Genomic DNA, 27,060 nt, shown 5'->3' with positions numbered 1-27,060 from the left:
CAGGAGTGCCTTCCACCAGCTTCCTCCCGTACCTGAACCAGTCGCTGGGGGAATTCGCCCTTTTGATTTTCCGGGCAGTTGATGGGAGGGATGACCCAGTCTCGTTTCTGTCTTCTCAGACCCTGGTGAAAGCTGGGAAACGTGAGCAGCTCTGGGTTGGATTCAGAGACAGGGTCCTAGGTGGAAAGATTAACAAAATGAGGTAATGCAGAGGACATACAAGTCTAACAGTTCATCTATCCCATGGACGTCTTCCATCTTGAATTTAGTGACTCCTTCTCAGTGACAAATTACATGTACCATCCAGGATGAACAGCTAAAACATAAGCCAAAGAAATGCAAATGCTGTTGTCTGGACACTGACTACCCACAATATTCCCTATGCCTAAAAGCATTGTTCCTAACTTAGTGGCTAATGAGAGGTCTTCTCTCCTGTGTGCTGCTACTCTGATGTGCTACAAAATAAAAGTGCAATTTGGGCTTGAACCACCAGAAAGAAAAACTCAAGTTTTGTTTGTTTGTTTGTTTGTTTGTTTGTTTGTTTGTTTGTTTGAGATAGGGTTTCTCTGTGTAGCCCTTTGCAGTCCTGGAACTTGTTCTGCAGACCTGGCTGGCCTTGAACTAAAGAGAAATCCACCTGCCTCTGCCTTCCAAGTGCTGGAATTAAAGGCATGTGCCATCCATCACCACCAGGCTGTTCTCATTAAATTCTTAATATGTAGCATTCAAATAATCACCGTGCATACAAAATTTGCGGGTTTGAACATTTGATGATTGTATTTGAAAGTCATTTCAAACTTATATAGTACATGTCCTTTAAGCCCCAGCCTGCCCTGATGATGTCAGAAGTAATTCAGTAGCTAGCTAGCTATTTGGGAGTTCTGAGTTTCCTTTCTTCTGCTTTCCTAGGGGTGCAATTCACCAAAGTGGAGTTATCAATCAACAAGTTTGGTAATGCTCTTAAGAACTATTTTGAGATCGATACAAACGCGCTAATCATATTGTGCTGTACCTGTAAGGGTTGCATTTGTTCTAACAGAAGCTGCTGGGAATGGAACCAAAAATTACCTGGAGACTTGCACAGAACCGTTCCCATGTGCAATAAAGATAACTTCGTGCACACTCAGGGAAATAGGAGAGCTGAAGGTGAAAGGCAATACCAACTGAATTGTTTAAGTGTTTTAGGATGATTCATGGTAACAAAGTTTCTAGAAGATTTCATCCTTATTCTTCACAAAAAGATGCTCGTCAACACAGACAACAGCAGCCTGCCAAGTCCCATCTAGGCCCTATGTCCTGTCTGTTTGTTGTTTGGTTTGGACATTTTTTAGAAACAATCTCATGAAGCCCAGTCTGGCTTCAGATTATGTGGCCATCGATGATCTTGAACTCAGGTCCTCCTGCCTCCACTTAACAAAGGGTGACAGGTGCATTTATGTGATGGTGGGGAACAGAAACCAGAGGCTCATGCACCCCAGGCCAGGACTCTATCAACTGAGCTACGTTTTCAGCCCTCCTGGATTGGTTCCCCCTGCCTCCAAGATTCAAAACAAGAACAACAGACAGACATAAAATGTGACCAAGTATTCTAGAACCCAGACTCACACACCTGTCACACGTGGTCTTACCATCCCTGCATCTGCTACCTACAGAAAAAAGCCAGCATGGGCTAAGCATTGGCTCTGGGACTGGCTACTTGGCTCCCTCTTTGTCTCCAGAGGATCACATAAGTTCTGTATGAACTGTCCCAATATCTAAAGTAGGGATTTGTTTTGCTTTGTTGAGATAGGGCCTCACAGCATAGCCCCGGCTGGCCTGAAACTTACTATGTAAACCAGCGCTTGGGAGGCAGAGAGTTCACTGACAGCCTGGTCTAAAATGTGAGTTCCAGGCCAGCCAGGGCTACACATGAGAATCCCTGTCTTGAAAAACAAAAACTAACAGAACAAACAGAAAAGGTGTGTACCATCACGCCTAGCTTGGGAGTTTCTAAAAGGCACACTTGAATCAAATCGTGATATAGCAGAAATGCAAACAGAATAAAGTCGGCAGAGGCAAAGACTGGAGGGGACTGGAAAAACAAGCTCCAAATTGTTCTTGGTCTTAGAAAGCTCCTATAGTCAACTGCCTGGTAGGGACTTACTGTGCCGAACTTGCATGCATGACCGCCAGGGAGCTGGGGCTTGAGTCTCAGGAAGTCATTCATTTCTCTAATTCCAGAGAGGGAAACGACTTCAGGGGATTATTAAATTTCACAAAATCTCAAGAGTCTTCAGAGACTAGAACAGAAATCAACTCTGAAGGCACTCAAGTGGCACAATCCTGGGAAGCAGGAAGCAAGGTGTGTCTAGAATGTCTCCTGGAGAAGCATGAGAGTAAGTGCCCAGAGACCATTCTCAAAACGGATAAGAGCATTCGTCTGGCTTTGAGTGACCATCTCCAGGGACATTTGAGAACAGAACCTAGACAAGACATGAACGGTGTATCCGCCTCTTCACTGTACTGGCTTTCTGGACTGAGCAGGACCCAAGAGCAGACACCGTCAACATCAGGGGAGGATCCTACACAATGATTTAAAGTGATCTGCTCATCATCCTTGTGCATGTTCTGCATGAATTCAATGCACCATGTACGTGCAAGCACCACAGAGGTCAAAAAAGGAGCTCATATTTCTCGCAACTAGAGTTCCTGGCTGTTCTACTACTGTACCTGACGGAGGTTTTGGGAACCAAGCCTACATCCTCTGCAATAGCAATTAAAGCCTCATCTGTCTCTCCAGCTCCAAAAGAGGACAGAGACTTCCTACTGGTCTCCCCCCTCCTTGCTAAGTGAGACACCCATTCTCCTTGCTACACACCTCTGATCTGCCTCCAGGAAGGGAATGACAAAGAATCTCACCCACTCAGCCCTCCCTCCATAGCTCAGGTTCCCATCTGTGGTCAACCAATTACAGATAAAAATGATTTTTCAAAGCCAGATATGCCTGTAATCCCACACTTTGGGGGCAAAGGCAGGAGGATTGGGAGTTCAAGGTCATCCTGGGCTATATATCAAATCTGGGGACAACTATGGCCACACAAAGCCATCCTTTAAATAAAACAAAAGGGGGGGAACGACAGAAAAGGGGTCTACAAGATTTTTCTTAAGGTGTCTGGAGTAGGGGGTGTAGCTCAGTTTAATCCCTAGAACCCCGAAAAACCAGGTGTGATGGCACAAGCTTGCCATCCTATCACTTGGGAGATGAAAAATTAAGTTATCTTCTGCTATACAGTGAGCACAGCACTACCATGGCTGTAAGAAATCCTGTCCACAAAGGAAAAAAAAGGAAGAGCCAACCCTCTATCAAACATGTTAGTACACACCTATAAACCCAGATTTCAAGAGACTGTGAGCTTGAAGCCAACCTGGGTCCAAAATAACCACGAGAACAATTCTGTCTGTGCAGAATGTGTGCAGATTTACCCCCTCACGTCGTCTTTAAATAATAAGAGTATGAGGACAACTGTCACATCGAGTAAGAGATTGAGCATTATCTTATGTGGAGAGACATTAACAGGAGGACGTGCTGGTTATATGCAAATATCGTCACCCCTTTATAGAAGGGGCTCGAGCATTTAGATTTTGGTATTCATAAAGGAAGGAGGCTCCTTGTGAATCCAACTGAATACATGTGTTCTCAGTGTTTCCTGTGTGTCAGGTACTCTACACATGTGGAACAACTCTGGGGCTTCTGGGGGTTGTCGTCAGAGAGAAAGCAATTGTGGGCTAACAATCCAGGCAGGGCCAGTGTCTTCCTCACTATCCTGTACTACCAGAGCCACATAACCCAACAACAACCCCCCAAACCCAATAGGAATGAACTCAGTCAGAAAGGAAGATTGTCCTCAATGGGGGATATTTTTGCCACCCCCACCCCAAGAGCCATGAGTTTCTGGAGGTGTTTCTGCCTGTCACAACTGACAGGTATTTGTTCTGGGCATCAGGGATCATTCCAGAGTCTGCCCATGAAATTATCTTGTCCGAAAAGTCCCAGCCCCAAGACTAGGGGACCCAGATTAGACAGCTCCCTGAAAACTATACACATGTCCGAGAAACACCCCAACGTACTCTGTGGTGATGCCGGTGGTGGTGGTGGCCCAGGGACTTCAGTGTCACTTTGGTAGAAAGCTTCCTGTAACTGGAGTCCCAGGCATGGACGAGAAAACTGGTCTCCAGCTTGTGAAGCTTTAGATGCCGTTTGACTGTGATGACGCCATCTGTAGACACTTTGAATCGGGAGTCTTCAGAAAAGAAGGCTGTCCTTGGACGGCCGGTGCATCCTTCAAATTTCACTACAGGATGGAGATCACAGAGATTAGGAAACTGGACAGACCACAGACAGGACACTTCTTCTTCAGAAAGGGAACTGGTTTCACCCAGCACGTTCATCATACAAGATGCACCTCAACCAACCACGAACCAGCGATGGCTCCCACCTGGGGAGCCTTGGCCTCAGCAGTAAGATTTTACTTTTCAAATACAGGGCAACTGACCTTTGGAGTTTGTTTTTCGTTTGTTTGTTTGGTTGGTTGGTTGGTTTTCTTCATTTTAATAGTCAATGAGAATCGTATCTTGTCTATAAAGTAATCTTTCATTTTCAGAGTGAAAGCAAAAGAGAAATGGCTTAATATGAAAATAGGCCAGTAGATGTCTCATCGGAAGAGAAGAACCAGTACCAAAGGTGGTGTCTGACCTCTACGCCCTCCATGACACATCTGTACCTGTGCTTACACAAAACATCAGACCCACACACACACAGCACGCACAAACCAAACAGATAGGAGGTGAAAAATACTGGCTGGCTCCTTTTCCAGAGGTAAGTCATCCTTGGCTACACAGCAGATTTGAGGCTGCAGGAAACCCTGCCTCAAAAGCCCAAGGACACCTAGATGGCTCAGCGGGTGGGCATGCTTCCAGCCAATCCTGACAACCTGAGTTCAGTTGCTGGAACCCCAATGAAAGAACTAATATGATGAGAGAACTGACAGGGTGGGGGGGGACTTGAGGGACAGACACGGTGCTGGCCTTCCTAGAACTCAGAAATCCTCCTGCCTCTGCCTCAAGTGCTGGGATTAAAGGTGTGCACCACCACTACCCAGACTTGTCAGATGTCGTCAGACCTCAGGCATACCATGGGACAGACTGTGTGTGTGTGTGTGTGTGTGTGTGTGTGTGTGTGTGTGTGTGTGTGTTTTGAATTCACAACGAATCTCAGAAGTCAGCTTACTTCCCACCCATTGGGAATTACCCATCACTCCCCACAATGGAACTTGTATTTCACGTAAGCATTCTCTTATGAAAATCCCTTAATCCCGTGCCTCCTTTTCAAAGCTAGGCACCTCTACATTTAGGTGGATGGATCGCTGTCTGTCCATGGGAAAGATGCCTGGGCTACAGTGTTCATTTCTTTCACCAGGGGCCGCTCTTGTAAACAACTCTGAAGCCAAAAGTCCTGTACTTGGCAGACAAAACAGACATGATTGTTGTTCAGTGAGTGAGAGGGAGGGTACAGGCACCACCAGTCTGGCAGAACACCCTTCTTTGACACACACATTTTGGTGCAGAAGGCAAATGAGAGATGACAGGAGCAGAATGATCTGTCTGAACTTGAACCAACTATCCTTTCTTATGGGAGGAATGTGTGTGTAGGAAAGAGAGTCTGTGCAGCCAACCTCGGTGTGGTTCTTCCAATGCTATCCACCTAGTTTTGTAAGACTGGAGTCTCTCATTGGTCTGGAACTCAACAAATAAGACAGGCTGCCTAGCCAGCAAGCACCAGGACTCCATCTGACATCTCTGCCAGTGTATACAAGTCCCCCACTTGACAGACTTTCCTCATGGGCACAGCAAGTACCCATCTCCCTAGTTCCCAGTTAGCATTTTTGAAGTCCAGATAAGGAACATTTAAAGATGCTTTTAAAGACACTCTCCCAACCCACAGCACAAGTAATTGCATCTTATTTGGGGACTGGTCACATAAGCAAGGAACAGGAGCTGGCCTTGAATCCTTTCTCCAGCCAGCAGAAATCTAGGCAGTGAAAAGAAAACCAACAGTAACACGACTGGACTTGCCAAGGGTGGGAGCCAAAGAGAGCGAGCGGCTTGGTAAATAACTTGGTACAGGGCAATTAACCCGCTCAAGGCACTTCTTAATGGTGGCTCAGTCTCACTCTTGGAGAAGTGACACCATGTAACTATGACAGAGAGCCCCAACCTGAATTTCCAGGTGCTGGTGAACACTTATTATCTTTCTGTAAAACGGGATCCTCTGGGCTGAGAAAAACAAGGGAAAGTTGGAGGGACTCTCCATCTCCAGGAAGACTGTAGACGTCTTCCATTGGGGCTCGGCCGTGCAGAGCTCCGAGAACACCAAAATCCGCACAAGGAGCTGGGTGAGCATTGACGTTTCTGCAGGGGAAGGTGTTGAATAAAGAAAGCTGGCAAGGGACTAACTAGGTCAACCCCACCCAGCACAACACCTTCCCTTACCCAGCTGTGACCTGCACTGGTACCCATGGGAATTAAGACCCCCTGAGCATCTCTTAATTGGAAACCACAGCAGTCACCACCATCAATCACCATTATCACCAGGAAGCCCCACAATTTCAAATTGGGTGTGGTGGTGCACCCAGGTGTGCACCAATTATTAAAAAGTCTGAGGCTACCCTGGCCTATTCATTGAGAGCCTTTGAAAGAAAGAAAGAAAGAAAGAAAGAAAGAAAGAAAGAAAGAAAGAAAGAAAGAAAGAAAGAAAGAAAGAAAGAAAGAAAGAAAGAGAGAGAGAGAAGGAAGAAAGAGAGAGAGATAGGAAAAGAAAGGAAAGGAAAGAAAAGAAAAATTCTATGATTTGAACTAATACTTTCACAGTTACTCTTGTCAACAATTTTGGCCACATTTTTTATTTATTTATTTATTATTTATTTGTTTGTTTGTTTGTTTGTTTGTTTGTTTATTTTTGGGAGCTGGGGACCGAACCCAGGGTCTTGCGCTTCCTAGGCAAGCATTCTACCACTGAGCTAAATCCCCAGCCCCGTTGTTTTTTTTTGTTTGTTTGGTTTTTTTTGGTTTTTTTTTTTTGCCACATTTTAAATATTTGCAGAACACTTTCATTCCAGGCACTTTACAAACACTGAACCACTCAAACCCAGAACTTTTATGCTGTTGATGCTCTTGGCATGTTTGGTGTTGTATCTTGTTTTTTGAGACTGGGTCTCTCTCTCCGTAGCCCTAGCTGTCCTAAAGCTCACTCTGTAGACCAGGCTGGTCTCAAACTCAGAGAAATCTGCCTGCCTCTACCTCCTGAGTGCTAGGATCAAAAGGCATGCGCCATTGTGCCCCTAGCAATCCTCTTTTTACAGATGGGGAAACTGAAGCAAGATAGTAAGTTATCAGGGCTGGGATTTAGATGCAGGCAGTCTGAGATTTCATGCTCCTGACTGCATTTCATGCCTCTCTCCCCCAAAGGCCCTCGTCCTGGTGTTCTATGCCTTTGTTCCCCCCCCCCCCCCCGGAGCTGGGGACCGAACCCAGGGCCTTGCGCTTCCTAGGCAAGTGCTCTACCACTGAGCTAAAATCCCCAACCCTGCCTTGTGTTTTCTTAAGTTTTTATTTTTGTATGTATGGGTATTTTTGTCTGGATGTATGTGTGTGAGTATGGAGGTCAGATGATGGATGGCATCAAGTCTGTCCTTCCACGTGGGTTCCGGGGATCAAACTCAGGTTGCCGGGTTAGGCAGCAAGCATCTTTACCCACTCACTTAATCTTTTTTATCCTTTAGCCCCTTGCTGTATGTGAGCATAGGGGTGTATGCAGCAGTGTGTGTGTGTGTGTGTGTGTGTGTGTGTGTGTGTGTGTGTGTGTCAGGGGATGTATGGGGGTCAGAGAACAACCTCATGGAGCTTTATCCTCCTCCTGGTGCGTGCATTCCATGGTCTGACATGCTGCTGAACTACTGAGAGCCACTGGGGCAGGATGGGGCGACTTCTCCCTGCCCCGACCCCAGCCTTGCTGAGGCCCTTTCAGCACGGGCTTTCTTTTCCTGAAATTATACACTGCAGGGTTCAGAGCTGAGTTGGCTCATCCCTAAGTGAGGGCTCTTCACTGCTATTCAAGACTATCCCCACCCACCCCCATTGTTGTCGATGTAACCCAAATTTTGCAGAGGCTAGCCCGTGCTGGTGGATGAATGATAATTGGAGAAGACTGATATAAGTGGGGTTGAGATAGGCTCCCTCCACCCTCAAATTAAATATAGCTTCTCCTGGAGGCACAGCTCTGTAGTAGAGCATTTGCGTATAACACTTATAATGCTTTGAGTTAAATTGTCAACAAGAGGGGGCAGGGAGGGTTGGTCTCAATCTTAGCACTTGAGAAGTGAAAGAGGACCAGGAATTCAAGGTCATCCTAGGCTACATAGCAGATTTGAGGCTAGCCTGGGATACACAAGACTGCCACGAACTGCCCACCCAAGAAGGGGGAAGGGCTGGAATTGTTTCTTTGCTGATTACAATTATAAAGAATTTTTTCTTAAATGACAAAAACAAAAAAAAGCGAGTAAGAATGTCTTTCTAGTGTGTCTAAGTTTTGCACTCATCTATAAGCACCCCATCTTCTACCTGACTTGGCTTTGTAGCTAAGAGCAGAAGTGGGAGGGGGAACAATTAGATACAAATAAAGGCCAGGTTGATGAAAGGCTCTGGTCACATGGACCAGCCTGAGCCTCAGCTACATTCTTTTTGAGTAACTACCACCAGGCTAGGGCCAGCCTTACTTGAAGGATCCTATTTCTTCTTCCACTAGGGTGGCCATCCCAGGAATGTGAGTGGGTAGAGACAAGGAACTCTCAGAAGCCTCTGATCATCACAGAAAGTGCTGGGGCTCGAGGACAGGGTCCAGTCATCAAAGGCAGCTGACCATGGTTGACTGCTTTAGTAAATAATGGGTGATCTGGTCTGTCAGAAGCAGTCTGAAAATAGAACTCTGCTCACACCATGCACAGGGCAGGCCCTGAAGGACATTTCTCCCTGAGAGAGGTTCCAGTCAATGCCAAGACATCTGTTTAGCTATACTTGAAGAATCACTTAAGACACAGGTGCTTGGCTCAAGGTTACAAAGGGTTGATCAGAGAGGCTTCAGAGCTCCCTAAGACTATGCTGCTACTGTGTATCCCACAAATACAGCTGCACTTTCTGACTCAAACTCTAAAGACAGAAGATAAAAAGTTTCACCTGCAGGAAGAAGGGATTGGAGTAGGCAGTCTCTTGTTCTGTGGTTCAGAATTACTTTCCAAAGTCTTCACAGATGTCACCTTCCAGAAAACCCCTCCCCAGGTCTGTCATTTTCTTAGATGGCATTGGGCAATGGAATGACAGACTTCTCTCCTTTAATGGTGTCCACCAAACTAGAAAGGACTATGAACTTGTGAAACAACCATACCTGGTAGATGTCATCATAGCCTTAAAAACAGGGCATGGACAAGTAATCCTTTATTGCCGAGGACACATGGGTGCACTCTGATAGGTCGCTATTTGTGTCCATCTCTTGAAAGATGAGGACAAGAACTATAATAAACTGTTTACTGCTAGAGAGCAGTCCTGGGTTGGATACACCTGGTCAGTTGTATACAGTAGGAGGCATTTAGCAACTCTTGTTCATAAATGAAATAGCAGAAACACATAAAGGTAAAGGGGGGCTGGAGAGATGGCTCAGCAGTTAAGAGCACCCGACTGCTCTTCCAGAGGTCCTGAGTTCAATTCCCAGCAACCACATGGTGGCTCACAACCATCTGTAAAGAGATCCGATGCCCTCTTCTGTTGTGTCTATAGACAGCTACAGTGTACTTATATATAATAAATTAATAGAAAGAAAGAAAGAAAGAAAAAAAAAAAGAAAGAAAGAAAGAAAGGAAGGAAGAAAGAAAGAAAGGTAAAGGGATATGGTCCAGCCACATGGCTAGGAACAGACAGAAGCTGTGGTCTGACAATTTGGTTTAACCAGACAGTCTGTCTACACTGTGGCAAGCCAACTATGATATGTGGCTTTGAGTGCAGACTAACTGGAAGTAGCTACAGATACTAGCAAAAGAGCATCCCATAGACAAGGGCCTCAGAACCACACGGATACTCAGAAGAGGTTTGAACAAAGGAGGAAGTCTAAACCAGGCTCAAGAACCTTCTACAAAGCACATCTTTAATCCCAGCACTTGGGAGGCAGAGGCAGGCAGGTCACTGGTTCAAAGCCAGCAGATGGAGATACAGTTAGTTAGTCAGATAGATAAGATGAATAGATAGATGAATAGATAGATAGATAGATAGATAGATAGATAGATAGATAGATACATACATACATACATACATACATACATGCATACATACATACATAATATCCATCTATACACACACCTGCAGAGAGTTCCAGAACAGCCAGAGTTACTTACACACCCTGTCTTGAAGAACCAAAAGAAAACAACAAAAAAACCTTCCACCTTATGTCTCAAAAACAACAAAAAACATCTCCAAGGAAGGCACGGCTGAATCTCGGAGAAACAGCCAGCAGGGTGTAGTGAGGAGAGCCCACAAAGTCACAGACCAGGGAGAACTCTCTCAGGCTCATTAAATCCTGATTTCTGGGAGTAAACAGGATACAGGGCAATCCATCATCACCAGGCCTGTCCCCAGATGTTCTAAGGTCATTAATGCTGACTGTGGACACCAGGGCAGTGATCACCAGTTCAGGTTCTATGGGGCTAATGTGTTTCCAGCTCCATGGTAACTCTGCTGAGAGCCAATCACAGTCAGCCTCACACAGGAGACACGTTAGCATTCTACATTTTGTTGAATGTGGTTAAGCACACTCAAGGGTTCAGGTCCCAGCTCTGCTTCTTTCTTCGGCCATTGCTCACCTCTGCCAAGTGGCAGTTTCTCCATTTGCAAAAAGTCAGGTGTGCTCACCTCCCTCAAGGATTCTTTCTCAAAAATAGGTGGGTTTTTTTTTTTTCTTCTTCTTCTTTCCTTTTTGGGAGGTATCAAGATCAACCCACACGACAGGCAACCACATCCCCAGGCTTTGAACTACATCCCTGGTCCTTTTTTTCATTTTTATTTTGAAAACAGGCTCTTGCTAAGTTGTCCGGGCTGGTCTTGAACAGACAGGGTGCCTTTAACCTGTAATCCTCCTGCCTCTCGGCTTCCTGAGTAGCTGAAATTACAGGCCGGTATCACCATGCTCAGAACGTCAACAAAATGTAAAGCTCTGACTTACTCTCTGCTTCATTGGAAGCTGTGTTTGAAAAACAGGTTCTTTGCCCTCCCAAGATTTGTGATCCGGGGCAGCAGGGATAACAACCACACACACACACACACATATATATATATATATATATATATATATATATATATATATATATGTATATGTATATGTATATGTATATGTATATATGTATGTATGTATGTATGTATGTATGTATGTATGTATGTATATCCAGAGAAGGTAATGGGGTTCCAAGGACTGAGGTAGGCTGGGGTGGGGGAGGCTGATTTAATCAAGCAGGAAGGCTGGACTTCTGGCTACATGCTCAAGCCAGAGTGAGGCACAGGGTGGTGCAAAGGGCAGTTCTAAGACCCATCCAAGCGCCTCGTGCTTGTCATGGCCTGGATCCCTGATTCAACACAGAAGAGCCAGGTGAGAACACAGCAGATGTGGTCACTGGGCCAGAACTGAAGAAACAGTGCCTGTAGGTCTACATGGGCTTGTGACCAGCAGTGGCTCCTGCTCCTTCAGTTGAGAGCCAAGATCTCTCCCATCTCCTTGTCCTTCATGTCAGGACCAAGGAAAAGAAACACTAGCTTGAAGTCATTTTCCTCCCCAGGCCTCTCTTGGACAGTCCAGCATCTGCAGATGAAACCTCCTGAGGCTTGATCTCAGTAATGCTCCATGGGGCTCCATTAGGTCAGCTCGGGGCCTGGGGTGGCTTTGCTGGTCAAGAGCCAGGTTTCAATGTTCCTACAGACACTCTCTGGTGAGGATGCAATTACTTTAAGAGGGGTTGAAATCTGGTGCAAGAAGATGGGGACTTTGTCCCTACCTGCTGTAATAGGGTTATGGGGACAAAAATGGGCCAGAAGAGATGGTTCAGTGGTTAAAAGCACTTGTTACTCTTCCAGAGATGTAGAAATCCCAGCACACACGTCAGGTACCTCACATCTGCCTGTAACTCCAGTTTCTGGGGATCTGATAGCCTTTCTTCTGGCCAAGCTGACACCAGCAGACAAAAAAACAAAAAAACCTTTGGCTTTCGTGCCAAGTCAGAGCTGTGGTGTCCTGGCTTTTAGCTGCAAGCAGACAATACCACTGCACCCTACTGCCTAAACACAGGGGTGCTAACTGGCACTGCCACTGGCTGCAGCCCAGGGAGCATTCCTGTGGCTCCATGACTTGTTTGCTTATTGATTAGGAAGAGGAGGCTGCCTCTCTACTTTCCCTTTCTGTGGATTTCCCCCAGGGAGAAGAGCCCAGGGAGGGTCTTGTTCTAAATTCCACACAGCTGAGTCCTCCACCCTAAACCTCTTCCCACAAGAGGCAGGCAGTCCTGAGTGCCGGTGTGCGGACCATCCTAGCCCTAGTTCTTAATGTAGCCATAACAGCTCTAAGGCCTCAGTCCCACTCGGGAACTAAAGCATGTTGACCAAAATGTCTATAATCTCGCTCTGGGATCTAATGTACAGTGTGCATACTGTCCTGGTGTGCTTTGAAAACTGCCCGGGCCTCCAACTAACTTAATACAGAGATGGGAAAGGAGTTGGTAGATCTTAAATCTTCCCCCAAGTGCCTGTAGAATCCAATATAAGCAAAAAAAAAAAAAAAAGTCATTGCCTCAGGCACAAGGTGCATTTTACAAACCACCCTGGGGGAAACATGACTCAGCAAAGGCTCAGAGATGTTAAAGGCCTCTTCCAAGGTCACACAGCATGAATGGCAGAGTAAGGCTCAAACTGGCCGACTGTAGAAGACCCAAAGGCCCACCTTCTTTACTCCCATACAGTCCTTCTGCACAGCCTGACCTTGTGGGTTCTGGGGATTTCCTTCACTCCCTTGTGGTAATGGAAAGTGAGAACACAGTCCTTCCATTTACTAACCCAGACAGCTGGGTTCTAAGGTGACAGGAGAACAGACACACATCGCTTCTTTGTACACTCTGTCAGGTGTCAATTTTGCACCCCGGATTGGGATTTGGCTTAGTTTTGAATGTCAACAGCAATGCCTTCTGGATGTGTGGGGGAGGGAGTGTTACCAGGTGGAACTGTAGCATATCTCACACGCCAGAGCCGACACAGCAGATGCTGAATGACGGTCGGTGAGTGAAATATCCTATCACCAGAGTATTGTCTAGCAACGGAAAGAAACAGAGGTGCCTTCTGCTTCATGGATGATCTGTCACACATACAAAAGACCACACAGGCCCCGTGCCATTCCGTTTGTCGTACTCAAATATCCCAGACCAAAAAGACAGGGCTTGAAGAAGGCAGGTGGCAAGGGGCAGATTTCTTAATATTTATTCATTTATTTATTCATTTTGTATTTATTCGTTTTGCTCTATGTGTGAATGTTTTAGCCTCATGTATGTCTGTGTACCAAATGGACGCTTAGTGATACAGAGGTCACAGAAAGGCATCAGACCCCTTAGAACTGGGGCTATAGATTGTAGTGAACCACCATGTGGGTGCTGGGAACAGAACTCGGTTCCTCTGCAAGAACAGCAAATGCTCTCAACTGCTGAGCTGCCTCTCCAGGCCCCGAAAATGCTCCAACGTTGATGGGGGATGGTTGCAAATTCTGTGCATATACCAAAGGCATTTGGTTCACATTTGAAATGGGTGTGATATGTGATAAGTGAATCAATACACACACCCACACACACACCCTTCTTTTTCTGAATTTGCCTATAACAAACAAAGGAAAAACCTGTAGGTACTGAAGAGATGGCTCAGTAGTTAAGAGTGCTTATTGCTCTTCACAGAACCCTATTGCAGCTCACAACCACCTGTAACTACAACTCTGAAGGACCACATGCCCTCTTCTGACATCTGAGGACTCATGCATTCATGTAGTATACACCCATACATGCATGCAGACACATATAAAAGTTGTATGTATGTATGTATGCTACCAGGAATGGCTACATTATGCTATAGCTACTTACAACTCCACAATAAATAGAAACACCATACTAATCAATGCATGTCTAGAGAACCATTTTCCTTTTGCAGTGTTTAGGGTAGCATTCAGGGCCTTGAGCATGTTAAGCCAGCACTGTGCCCTTGGGCTACATTCCCAGTCCTTCCAAAAGCATAAGTTAGTAATCCTTAACTACACTGAGCATTGGGCACTCACCCAAAAAGCTACTTACCTTATTTAATGACTACTAGAAAATTAAGAGAATGCTGGGTGCAGTGGCACAAACTTTGATCCCAGAACTCAGAAGGCAGAGGGGTTTGCAGAACTCTGAGCCCAGCCTAGTTTACATAGTGAGTTTAGGACAGCCAGGACTACATAACGGAGAGACACTGTCTCAGACAGAAAGCAGGCCCCGAGATGGCCTGGGACTGAGGCAAGGTGGGATATTAGGTAGACTCAAGGTGGGCTCATGAGTAATGCAAATCTAAAACTGGATCAGAGTGATGGGTGAGCCACTGAGTGCACCTATAAAAATTAACATGCAGTTACACTGGGCAAATTGTAAGGTGTGTAAATTACAACTCAATGAACTCGAAAAAATATAGTTATTAGGGTTTCATTTGAGGAGTACCCCATGAGCCAAAGTCTACACACCCAATAATATGGAGGCAGTAAAGAAGTGCAGAATGAACGAAAAGGTCATAAATAGTCCTTAATTAACAGTAATTACAAGAGTGACATGGAGCCAGGTGTGGTGGCACATGCCTGTAATCCACACTTTGGAGGTGGAGGCAAGAAGATCAAGATCATTGTCGTCTGCATACAATTTAAAGCTAGTCTGGGCCACCTGACACTCTGTTACAATAAAACAAAATAGGCAGGCCAGACAGATGGCTTAGCTGGCACCGATGCTTGCTGCCAAGCCTGAAAACCCAAGCTCAATCCCTGGGGTGCATGAGGTGAAGAGACCCAAGTCCCACGAGTTGTTTTATGACTTCCAGATCCCACTGTGTCACGCTCATACACACATACATGTCCATGCACACAGTTAAACTCGCACACACAAGCAACTCAGTAACAGTCCCGATGCACTGGTATTTGGCTAAGCACCTCATGCTGTCTCCCCTTTGCTGGTGGGGTTTGTGTATTTGTTGTTTCTTTACCTTTTGTTTTTCCAAGACAAGAAACCTCTGTGTAGCCCTGGCGGTCCTGGAACTCACTCTGAAGACCAGGCTGGCTTTGAATTCACAGAGATCTGCCTACTTCTACCTCTGCCTCTCCCTGGGCACTGTACCACCCACAGCAAGTTTTTTATTTTTAACTTGGTTTTCAAGACAGAGTTTCTGTGGAACTCTGGCTGTCTTGGAACTCATACTGTAGACCAGCCTGGCCTTGAACTCACAAAGATCCACCTGCCTCTGCCTCCCAAGTGCTATGGTTAAAGGAATGCACCATTATGCCCAGCTGAGGTTAGGTTTTCTAATCAACTTCTTGCTGGTGGCAGCTCAGAGTCGCAGAAACAGCCAACCAGAAATATACATCAATCTAGGGCCACAGTTCCCAGGCACAAGAAAACAGAAATGCTGCAGCCCATGTGAGATCAGGGGAAGCTGCTACTGAATTCAGAACTTTTGTTTGAGACAGCCTGTGTTGCACAGGCTGGCCTTTAGCTCCTGGGCTTCAAGTGGTTCTCCTGCCTCAGACTCTGGAGTTGCTGAGACTGGAAATCCAGAATATTTGGTTCATTCAATAACTCAAAAATGAGCTCTGAAAACCTCTTCTGCAGAGGAAGGGCACGAGGCCCAAACTCTTGCCAGATGTGGGCAGTGCTGGAGAAGCAGAGACCCTCCGCCTCTGACCTTTAAACAAAACTCCTAAACAGACCCAAAGAATGGCTAGGAGTCCAAGGCGCAGAGGGAGGCGTTTCTCAGTCTCAGGTCACATGCATCAGCAGATGACTCCATGACAAGCGCCCACTTGTCCACCAGCGCTTACAAGAGGCAGCTTTTTCTTTAATGGATGCTAGCATCATTTTTCATTATCCAGAACAAGCAAGCATTGATGGGAAAGGCAGCTGCTTCCAAGAGTGTTTGCTAACCCTGCTCAGCCTGCCTGGAAAGGTAATTACTCAGAAAATAAACCCCACAACAATGCCGCATCCCTTAGAGGGGAGATGAGGAAGGTATCTATCTCCGTTTGGGAAGTTCATTCTAAGAATTCAAGGTCAGAAAATGTGAGCAGAGGAAATGAACTGTGGATATAGCTTAGTGTTAGAATACTTACTAGCTTGCCAGAGGTTCTGGGTTCAAACCTCAGTAGCACAGAACGGGGAGGGGGAGGACCGACTGACGATGACACAACCTACCACCGAAGAGCCCAGAGTAACTCTGAGTACTGCTCTGCCACCCCCATTTTACTACAAACCCTACAGTCCCTCCTTTCAGCAACAGTAAAAACCCCTGGCCTGCATTAACCCCATAAAAGTTGAGATAAGGGCTGGAGAGATGGCTCAGTGGTTAAGAGCACTGACTGCTCTAACAGAGGTCCTGAGTTCAATTCCCAGCAACCACATGGTGGCTCACAACCATCTGTAATGGGATCTGATGCCCTCTTCTGGTGTGTCTGAATATGGCAACCCCTGGGCATGCATGGGGTCACACACAGACGTGCAGTTATGGTCAGGTTCTTATACTGGTGATGGGGATTCATTCAATTGCAGGCTCTCAGGCTTGCAGAGCAAGTACTCTTGTCCACTGAACCATCCTCTCACCTCTGCCTCCCAGACCCAAATTAAACAATACAGGAAAAGACCCACCCCCTTTTGCACTGGTGGGGCTTGAACCCAGGACCTCCTTCATGTTAGGGAAGTGCTTTGCTGAGTTGCACCCCACCCCTTTTAGCCTTTTTTGTTATGACATGATCTTACTGTGTGGCCCAGGCTGGCCTCAAGTTCCCTATTCTTTCTCAGCCTTCAAAGTGGTGGGCCACAGGTGTGCTGCCTTACCTAGCCTCACCCTTAGCTCTTCTAAGACAAATTCTCCTCTTGCGGTTATATGCCATACCGAGAGACCCTGTGTAGCCTCGGCTGTCCTAGAACTCTATGTAAAGCAAGCTGACCTTGACTTGCAGAGATCCACCTGTCTCTGCCTCCAGGTGCTGGGATGTTTGTTTGTTTATTTGTTTTTAAAACAGGGTCTTTGTATAAAGCCCTGGCTGTCCTGGAACTCACTGTCAAGACCAGGCATTTGCCACAATAAACACCTGGCTGCCTCCTTGTGAATTTCTGCATCCTTTTCTGTTGAGTGCATGGGGAACCCCCTCCATGCTGTTTTACGTACCACTGAGAGCACACATGCCTGCCCTGACGACTTTGTTCAGCCCGCCTTGGGCAGGCGTCTGGGTCCTGTGGACTGAAGTCTTGTGAATTTGTAGGAAAGAGGACTCACACACATATGAAATCTGTAGGCACAGCCAGACTGGCCCCCAACCGTTACACGGAGCCCGATGCAGCAGTGCAGTTTTATAATTCTAGAACTTGGGAGAACAAAGCATGGGGCAGGAATATTGGAGAGTTCAACCTGGCTACATAGTGAGACCCTGCCCTGCCCCAAGTCCCATACTAATTAATATGTGCTTGCTGCAGCATTCCGTGTCATCGAGCCCACATCTATGTTGGTTCCGTGCAGCCTCTCCCTTGCAGATGAACGCTCACCTAGGAAGGGCGTAGGAGGATCCAGTCACCACACTTGGCTTCTGTCACGTTTCTCTCTAGACAGCTGGCAGCAGCCTGCGGTCCCCCTTCCTCTTTGGCTCATGTGTGGGTCAGCCTCCACCCGCTGCCTCACCACCCTAGCAGATGTCCTCCCTCTCCTACAAGGGCTCCTCAGTCCTATGATGCCCAGTTCTCAGGAAGGGTCTCAGTTCCCAGGGGCGGCCAGGTAGGACCTTCTGATTGATCTGTGACTTGCTCCCCAAGTCCTGAGCAATTGCAGAGATGTGAATTACTCTGCTGTTTGTTATTGAGATAGGGTCTCATTCTAAAACTCAGGCTGGTCCCGAACTGACCTGGAACTTGAGACAACCCTCTTACTGCCTCAACTTTCCCATTGCTGGCATTATAGGGGTGAGCCACTGTGCCCCGCCCTAACATAATGTATTAGTGTTTATTCAACACTCTGGTGTAAAGAGTTTTCTTTATCTTATAGCTGCACAGTATTTTGCCTCAAGAATGCCATAATTTATTTAGTTAATCCTGCACTGAAGGGTACTTGGGTTGTCTCCCAAGCATGTGCTTTGCAAACAATGCCTTAGTGAGAAACCTTGAATGGGAATTTGCATGTGTGCGGCTTTTCCAATTCTTGACTACATAGGAAATTGGGAACAGACCAGGTAAATGGATAATGGAGTCTTTTGAAAGAGCTGCAGGCATGGAGGTAAAAAGGTTTGAGAAGCTCAGCTAGGGCGGGCGGGTGTCACGGCACTCAGACTGTGGTATCTTGAGTATGTGCCCTGCAGCTGTATGCTATTGTATACTGGAGCCTGCACCTGGTATCTACAGTCTGTTCTTCCTTCTTTTCTTTTTTCTTTTTTCTTTTTTTTTTTTTTTAAATTACTGTTCATTGTTACTGTCAGAGTATTACTGTGGCACCCAGGCTGAATTCAGACTCACTCTGGCCTCTGATTCATGATCCTGCCTCTGCCTTCCCATGCTGGGATCACTACTAGTGGTGAATTAATGATGAGGAAAGGCCGGCCAAGGTCAGAAATAAGCCAAAAGCAACCAAACTGCTTCTAACTGGTTAGTGTTGAAGTCAGGCTCAGAGACACAATGACCCAGAAAAAGCACCAACAATCTTCTTTTGAAGCATAAAAATCACAAGCAGATAGATGTTTAGGGGACAATAAAGAAGAAATTCATAAATTGAGGGTTAGTCCTGGGATGTGACTTTTTACAGTATGGGTCCAAGGCTACTCCGAGGCAGGGTCTTATCTCAACTTTTTAAAAAAGATTATTTATTTATTTATTTATGAGCCAGCTTTATATTCACTCAGTGAGGGAAACTTTCCTTTTCCTTTTTCTTTTTTTCCAGGACAGGGTTTCTCTGTGTAGCCCTAGCTGTCCTGGAACTCACTTTGTAACCAGGTCGAGAAAACCTTTCTTAAGACAATCAGGCTAAGAAGGAATACAGAAAAGGCACGTGATCCTGCCGGCAGCCTCCATGTGTATACTTATGGGCACACACACATAAACCTTCCTGTACACGCACTATACAATACAAGCACACCCAATCTAAATAAGTAATAGATTGCTTTCCTCTCCTTACGTAACAAACGTTTTCCTTGTCTTTAAGGAGAGGCTAACTGAGAGAGGAACCTGTGTTTACTTGACTTGTAGTCAACAGCCACCAACTGGGTAACATGGCTTCCCAAACCCTAAATGTGGGTCTCAGTTGCATTATCGAGCGAAGACATTCAGGACACGGGAGCCTGTGGCTTCCATCTGACTCTTTGCGGTTTGATAAGAACATCCTCAGGGTTGCAATCCAACGGCATAAATGATAGATGATGTTTTTCTCTTTCCAAAAGTCAGGCTTTAAGAGGGACTGTGACCCCTGGAGCTAGTCCCAAGGCAAAGGGGTAATGATAGTAAGTGGCCCTCTGCAAAGGGAGGGACAGAAAGAGAGAAGAATCCGGAGTGCTGAGAGTACTTGGCGGACTTGGCTGAGGTAAGAGAAAGGCCAGCAGAGACCAGAAACAGAGACAGCAAGAAGCAGATTGGACCTACCCCTTCCTGAAGGCCCTTGCTGACCTCTGACTGGACCAGCCCCCTCCACCCCGCCCCCAAGGCCCTTTGCTGTTAGCACAGGTGCTGCGCTACCTAGCACTGCTGGTTGGAATCTGGATAAATCTGAACTTTGGCCAGAGCTGTGCCTCTAACTAGCTGTGGGGCATCAGAAAAACTCCTCAACCTCTTTCTAAAATGGAATTTTTGGATTCAGTAGCACATGCGTCTGGGAGGCTACGGCAAGAGAATCTATTCTAGTTTAAGACCAACCTGGGCTACACAGAGTTCAAGGCTGAACTGGGATACATAAAACAAAAATAGACGTAATGGCTGTGGATGATAATTCATGCCCGTAACCCTACACTCTGAAGGCTGAAGCTGGAAAATTGCCTCAAACCTGAATTATATGGTGAATTCTACACCAGCCTGAGCTACAGAGTAAGAAGCCTGTTTCAAAATAACAAAAGTCACTGCGTCTTAGAGACAGACGCTATAAAGAATCTGAAAGGAGATCCTATGATGTGAGCTACTAAGTATTACTGCTGTTATTACACTGCAGTGGCCCAAACCCAATTCACAGAACTAGAATTTTCTGCGGCTGCCTCAAAGATCAGCCTGCAGGGGAAGTGGCGCCCAGGTGGCTGAGCAGCCAGCGGGGCTCCCTGGCCTCTGTGCACACCCTCAGCGTTGGTCATTCCTGTGCACAGGTGTGGCTGTCCCTGCCTGTGGGGGGTGCCTACACAGCTCGGCTCTCGGGAAGCTGATCCTTCCCCGCCCCACTCCATCAAAGCTTTGGTACCACGGGGGAACAGTGTCTGTCCATACCAACCACTCCCTTCCCAGACCACTTGGAAACAAATCTGTGGTCATAAAAGGAAGTTCCCTGGGTAGCTACTCTGCTTCCCTGCCGCCGCCCTAACGGCTCAGGAGTAGGCTGAGCCAGCGTTTACTTAGGTTGGAGAATGGGCATTGGAGAAGGTTGAGTCTCTGAAATGTTAGACATGGATATCCGATGGAGGCTCCACAATGTTGGACTGGTGAGCACCTCAGACTCTCAGAAAGGATTCCTGCACTAGAGATATGCAGAGGGGTTAAAATAGATATTGAAGGAGGCCAGAGAGATGGCTCAGACAACACTCAAGAGTGTCCTGCTCTTCAGGGTCAGGAATTGGGCTCCCAGCATTCATGTTGGGTGTGGTTCACAACCAATTATAAGACCAACTCCAGGGGATCTAATACACTCCTGGCTTTGTACATAGACTCACATATACACAAAAGAAAACACCTTTTAATTAAATGGGTGTTGTTGTGTTGAAGATAGAAGTGGGATAAGAAAATTCTGGAGACTCCACTGTGGCCACGATGACTATTTCCAATACCCCCACTGTTTAACCTAAATCCTAAGCACCTGTGGAGAATCCCTCCAGGCTGACCAGCATTGCTGTAAACTGCGGATGGGGCAGCTTGTCCTGGGACAAACCACTGGAGCAGCTCAACATACAGGACAGGTAGAGGACAAAAATGCTGATGGGGCAGATGACGCTGGCACAGGGTCCACTTAGAAGGAGCCTTTGGGTACTTGGACAACGCAGGAACTGGTTCTAAGAGCTGTGACTAAACTTGCTCCACACCTTGGCTTCCTTGGCTCAGGCAAAACTTTAAAAGGCCATCTGAACATCTCCAAAGGCCTTCATTTGCTTAAATAAAAAGCAAAGCCTTTGGGTGTAGCTCCCAGAGAAAGCCCTGGCCTCTCACAAGATACCAGGATTGGGTTGTGGGGGTGGGGTGGGGTGGGGCTGGGGGTGCTCAGGGCAAAGTCTTTCTCCAATCAGTCTTGCAAATACCATGCATTAACCCCAGATGCTGGGACCACCTCTCTCCATTGATGCCAGCTTTAAATACCTTGATTCTTAATGGGCCTCTTTTTGCTGACTGGGTACACTTCAGGCCAGTCAGTCTCAAGCTTTTTCTCCTAAACACCCTCTCAAGCCATCAGCGTAGGCTCTTCTGGAAAGCCACTAGCCCTCTCCCTCCTGAATACACAATATGTCCATTATATTTCGGCAGGTAGCTGAGGCTTCTCAGAATCCTGCTTTTTGAAAGGCTGCAAACCAAAGTTCCTCACAGGAGGCGGGCTTAGGAAGACTCACTGGTTGGCTGAGGTCATTCCCTGAGAGACAGTACAGATTGGAGTAGGGAGTTCAAAGCCAGTCTGGGCTCCATAATGAGAACCTTTCTCAACAGGGACAAAAGGAAGCAAGACCAAGGCTGGCAGGATGGCTGAGCAGGCAAAGGCACTAGTCAAACTATGACGAAGACTCATGCTTTCAGACCTCCATGTGCACGATGTGGTGTGTGTGCACAGACATAAATACAGTTAGTAAAATACAGTAATAAAAACAAAGCAAAGAAAACTGGTGGGCTGGAGAGATGGCTCAGCGGTTAAGAGCACTGACTGCTCTTCCAAACAACCACGTGGTGGCTCACGACCGTCTGTAATGAGATCTGATGCCCTCTTCTGGTGTGTCTGAAGACAGCTACAGTGTACTTATTTATATAATTTATTTATATAATAAATAAATATTTTTTTAAAAAAAGGAAAAGTGGTAAGTAATGTTTAAAAGTTGGTAGTATTTGTCCTTGGCAATCAATTTGTAAAATAGAAACTACTGTTAATAAAACAAAATCCAGTGCTTTGGACATGGTCCCCCTGTTGTATAGCAATCACTAGTTTCTATCTCCAGAACACCCTGGCTACTCCCCTTGGTGACAGTGCCCAGCAGCCACTCATTGTTCCTGCTCTGGGTATTTCGTGCACATCCAGGACCTGGTTTAGTTTGTTTTTATCCCCTATGTATGGCAGTTCTAAATCAAGTAATACATGTTTGACAGAAACTATCAAGATTTGCATCTGGGTCCTAGGCTAGCAATATGCAGTCTGCAGCACTCGGACACTGAACAGTATGCTGTGTGCACACCCTTTACCGCACTTCCAACTTACCAGGATGTTACCCACTCTAGGGCTAGAAGCTCATGACATGAGGACTCAGTTTTCCACTCTGCCTCAGTGGGATGTTTTGTTTTCCTTCTTTCCCAGATAGCCTCACTCTATATGAATAGCCTTGCCTATGTGGCCCAAGTTGGCCTTAAACTCAATCCTCCTGCATTGGGCCTTCTAAGAGGTTGGGATTACAGACTTGCCTAGTACTGCTAATAGCTGTTTTCAGGTGTGATGTGGTGTGGTGTGGTGTGGTGTGGTGTGTGTGTGTGTGTGTGTGTGTGTGTGTGTATGTGGTGTGTGTGTTCCTGTAAGTGAAGAAGATATTATGTTTGGGCAGAAGTAGATGCTAGATTCCCTTCTCTATGTTAAAAAAAAAATTTTTTTTTTTTTGCGACAGTGTCTCCCATAACCCAGACTTAGTAAGTAGCCAAGATGAACTTGTACTGGCATGAAAGGTGTGGGCCACCATGTACGGTTTATACAGTACTGCGGACCAAATCCAGGGTTTCATACACAGCAGACAATCACTCTACCAACAGAGTTACACCCCAACATCAACCTTGTTTCTAAGATTAAAAGATTTCAGTGTAGCTCTGGGTAGACTGTAACTCACTATGTGGACGAGGCTAGCCTCAAACTTCCAACATTCCTCTGCCTCAACTGAGCAGTGTTCTGTGCTGCTAAACCATTTTTGCAGACTGCTAGCTGCACTTCCAACTTTTAGGATTACAGGCCTAGGACTCCAAATTTGGATCGCCACAATACATCCACACGAGGCCAAGGCAGAACTCAGGTCTGAGGCCAGCCTGGTCTACATAGTTGAGTTCCAGGTCTGCCTCTAGGCACAAACGGAATCAGCTTTCTTCTCCTAGATTCTCAGTTTTGAGGAAGAAGTCTGTAAAGGACAGACAAATCCGGGGTTTAACCTCCTTGCCTAAGTGCAGTGTCCACACCAAAACCTCTTGTTCCTTGTGAAAGTCAAACGCAGAGGCTGTCAGACACTTCAGATCCAGAAATGCCAGCATGCTTTTATTACAGGGAGAGAGACATATAATGTCCTTTTAAATTACAAACCTGAGCTCTGTGTGTGGCTTATAGCTTATATGAATCCCATGTGCTTAAAAACACAAAACCAGAATCTTGACTCCTATAATCCAATAAGACGCTTCCAGGCTCAACCCCCAAGTGGGAGAGGATGGCAGGCTGATCAAAGGCAGGGCTACCCCCCCCTCTTCTTTACATTCTTGACTGTACAGAATGGGAGGTCATGTCTGAAATGCCTTACATTTAAGTTCCTACACTAAATAAAACATTCCTGGGATAGTTGGGGGTGTTTGAATATGGACTAGACAGCAGATGACACTGTAAATCCCCTACCCGTGAGAACAGTGGCATGGTTCAGAAGGGGCATCCTGACTCTTGGAAAATGGAGCTCCGTTAGCTAGACTTGTCAACAGTGTGCTTTGTTTTCCTAAATGCTGACTTGTTGTTTAGAACTGAACACGTTGGTGCTGGAGAGAGATGGCTCAGCAGTCAAGGGTGTGCACTATTACCTCAGAAGAACTCCAGCACCCATGTTAGTAACTCCAGCTCCGGGGGATCTAGCACCTTCTTCTGACCTCCATGGGTACCTGCACACATATATATGTGCACAGCCACACACATACACAAAATTTAAAAAAAATAAAGCCAATTGCAGCACTTGGAAGGCAGAGACCAGCAGATCTCTTAGTTGGGAGTCCAGCCTAGTCTTCAGAGTGAGTTCCAGGACTGATGGACACTAAGAAACCATCTTTGAAAAAAAAAAAAATCAATTAACTTATTTAATTAAAATTACTCAAAAACATAAATATGTTTACATGATAACAATGAAGCTTCAATACACACTGTACGATGCTCATCTCCGGTACGCTACCTACCATCTCCAACATGCACTGCTCCTTTGTGGGGACATGCGTTCAGTATCCTTCCTCCTAACCTCACCATCTGGCCCATTTCTCACATCTGTAGTCACATTCCTGTGAGTGGAACACCTGAACTTATTTCTCCTGCCTGACTGGAACTGTGCCTGCCTCCTAACCAACCTTCCCCCATCCCGCTGCCCTCCTCCCACCAGCTTCTGGGAAGCACCACTGTGAGGGCTTCTTAACTTCTGACTGTACCACACTTGCAAATGACTGACACAAAGCAACAAGCTCCACAGAGCCTGTAGAATGAGGCAGTTCCTTGCACGTCTGGAAAGGTTTTTATAACTAAAACATCTGGGGATAAGGGAAGATCCTACAATTAGAACTCAAAGCGATCATCCAACCATGTGCACACTCAGGACATGATGGAGGCTGGCATGCCATGAGAACCTGCTCACTCAGCCGCCCCAGTGGCCTCTGTCCTGCCCCGGGCATTTCCCCTATGCCCACATCACTCTGCAGCTGCTGCCCAAGGCACAGACTTATTGGAACAAAAATGACGGGTATCCACTTGGATCCAGGATACCACTGATCACCACTAAAAAATGTCTAACACAAAGGCAGGCAGATGCCTGTGATGCTGGCACTAGCAGAATAAGTAAGGCAAGAAGGTTGAGAGTTCAAGTCCAGACTGTCTCAAAGGGGCCTGTTTGAGAACCTGTCTTCCTCAGGAGTCAGAGGCAGGTAGAGTTTGAGGCTGGCCTGGTCTGCAGATAGAGTTTTAAGGCAGCAAGAGCTGTGTAGAGAGAGGACTTACCTTGAAAGAGAAGAGGAGGAAGAGGAGGATGGGGAGGGGAGATGGAGGAGGAGGAGCAGCAGCAGCAGAAAAGCATGTCTTTGAACTTACAGTGAGCACTTTACGGACTGATCTATTCCCCCAGCTACCTAGTTCTGCTAACTGACACCTCATCTATACCTATAATCCCACAGCCCAGGACTCAGAGACAGGTGGATCTCTGTGAGTTCCAGGTAAGCTTGGTCTAAGTTCAAAGACAGCCAAGGCTACACAGAGAAGCCCTGTCTCAAACCTGTCCCTCCATGCACCTCTCCCTTCCTCTCTCTCTCTCCCTCCCTGCATCCCTCCCCCCTGCCCCCGTCTGTCTATCTGTCTGTCTGTCTGTCTGTCTGTCTCTCTCTCTCTCTCTCTCTCACACACACACACACACACACACACACACACACACACACACACACACACACACCTTTCCCCTTTCTATTTCAGAGGCCTAAATCCCAGTCTCCTGTAGACTGGTTTCTACAAATACGACTGGAAAGGGTATGGGACAGACATGAGTGTTAAGAAGAACCTGAGTTTAATCTGAGCTCTGTCAACTCCCCACTGTGTAATTAAGTCCAGGGCTTCCCCTTAAACCTCAGACCCTCAGTTCGCATCACTGCAAGATGGAAATGATAGTTCTTCTATAGTATCTGTTTGGAAAGCGCACATTCCTTCCAGAATAAGTGATATATTCACGAACAACTTAAGCATAGCCCAGAGGTCCACCTCACTTACGATTAGCTCAGACGCTATTTCTCTCATGGGTGTGATTTCTGCTACAAGAAACACCAGGTGAATGCAGAAAATTATACCCAGCTGCAAAGTAGGAATGCATAAAGCCACAGCCTTGGTTCAGGAGGCACATGATACACCACACCCACTGACATCTGGTGCTAAAACTTTTCACCAGATCTCTGATAACCCTTGTCCCAGTCACAGCTGCACAGTAACAGCTAGCTACAGGACACATACGAAATTCTTGTAAGGCATATTCAAGTGTGGTATTTCTGCTTTATTTTTTAAAAGAGACAGGGACCTGAGTCCTGGCATGGTGGCACATACCTGTAGTCTGAGCACATGGAAGGCGGAAGCAGAGGCAGAGGCATCTCTGAGTTCAATGCCATGAGAGAGAGAGAGAGAGAGAGAGAGAGAGAGAGAGAGAGAGAGAGAGAGAGAGATAGATATCCAGGGCAGCCAAAGCTACATATGGTGAGACCTTGTCACAGACAGACAGACAGACAGACAGACAGACAGACAGACACACACACACACACACACACACACACACACACACACACGGGGGTGGGGGTGGGGGGC

At 46.4% G+C, this 27,060-nt stretch overlaps 1 protein-coding gene across 2 annotated transcripts in view; it reads right to left on the bottom strand.

Moving 5' to 3' along the window:
- Positions 1 to 27,060, bottom strand: part of Cdh1 (cadherin 1) — a 69,395-nt gene that overhangs the window by 16,726 nt on the left and 25,609 nt on the right. For both annotated transcript variants that reach the window (NM_031334.1, XM_063278314.1), the window contains 2 exon segments: positions 33 to 176; positions 4,108 to 4,331. In NM_031334.1, coding sequence (NP_112624.1) covers positions 33 to 176; positions 4,108 to 4,331 — 368 coding nt within the window.

This window comes from Rattus norvegicus, chromosome 19, assembly GCF_036323735.1.
Source record: "Rattus norvegicus strain BN/NHsdMcwi chromosome 19, GRCr8, whole genome shotgun sequence".
Classification (NCBI taxonomy): Eukaryota; Metazoa; Chordata; class Mammalia; order Rodentia; family Muridae; genus Rattus; species Rattus norvegicus.
The sequence above is the reverse complement of the archived record's forward strand: the minus strand, read 5'-3'. Positions and strand labels throughout refer to the sequence as shown.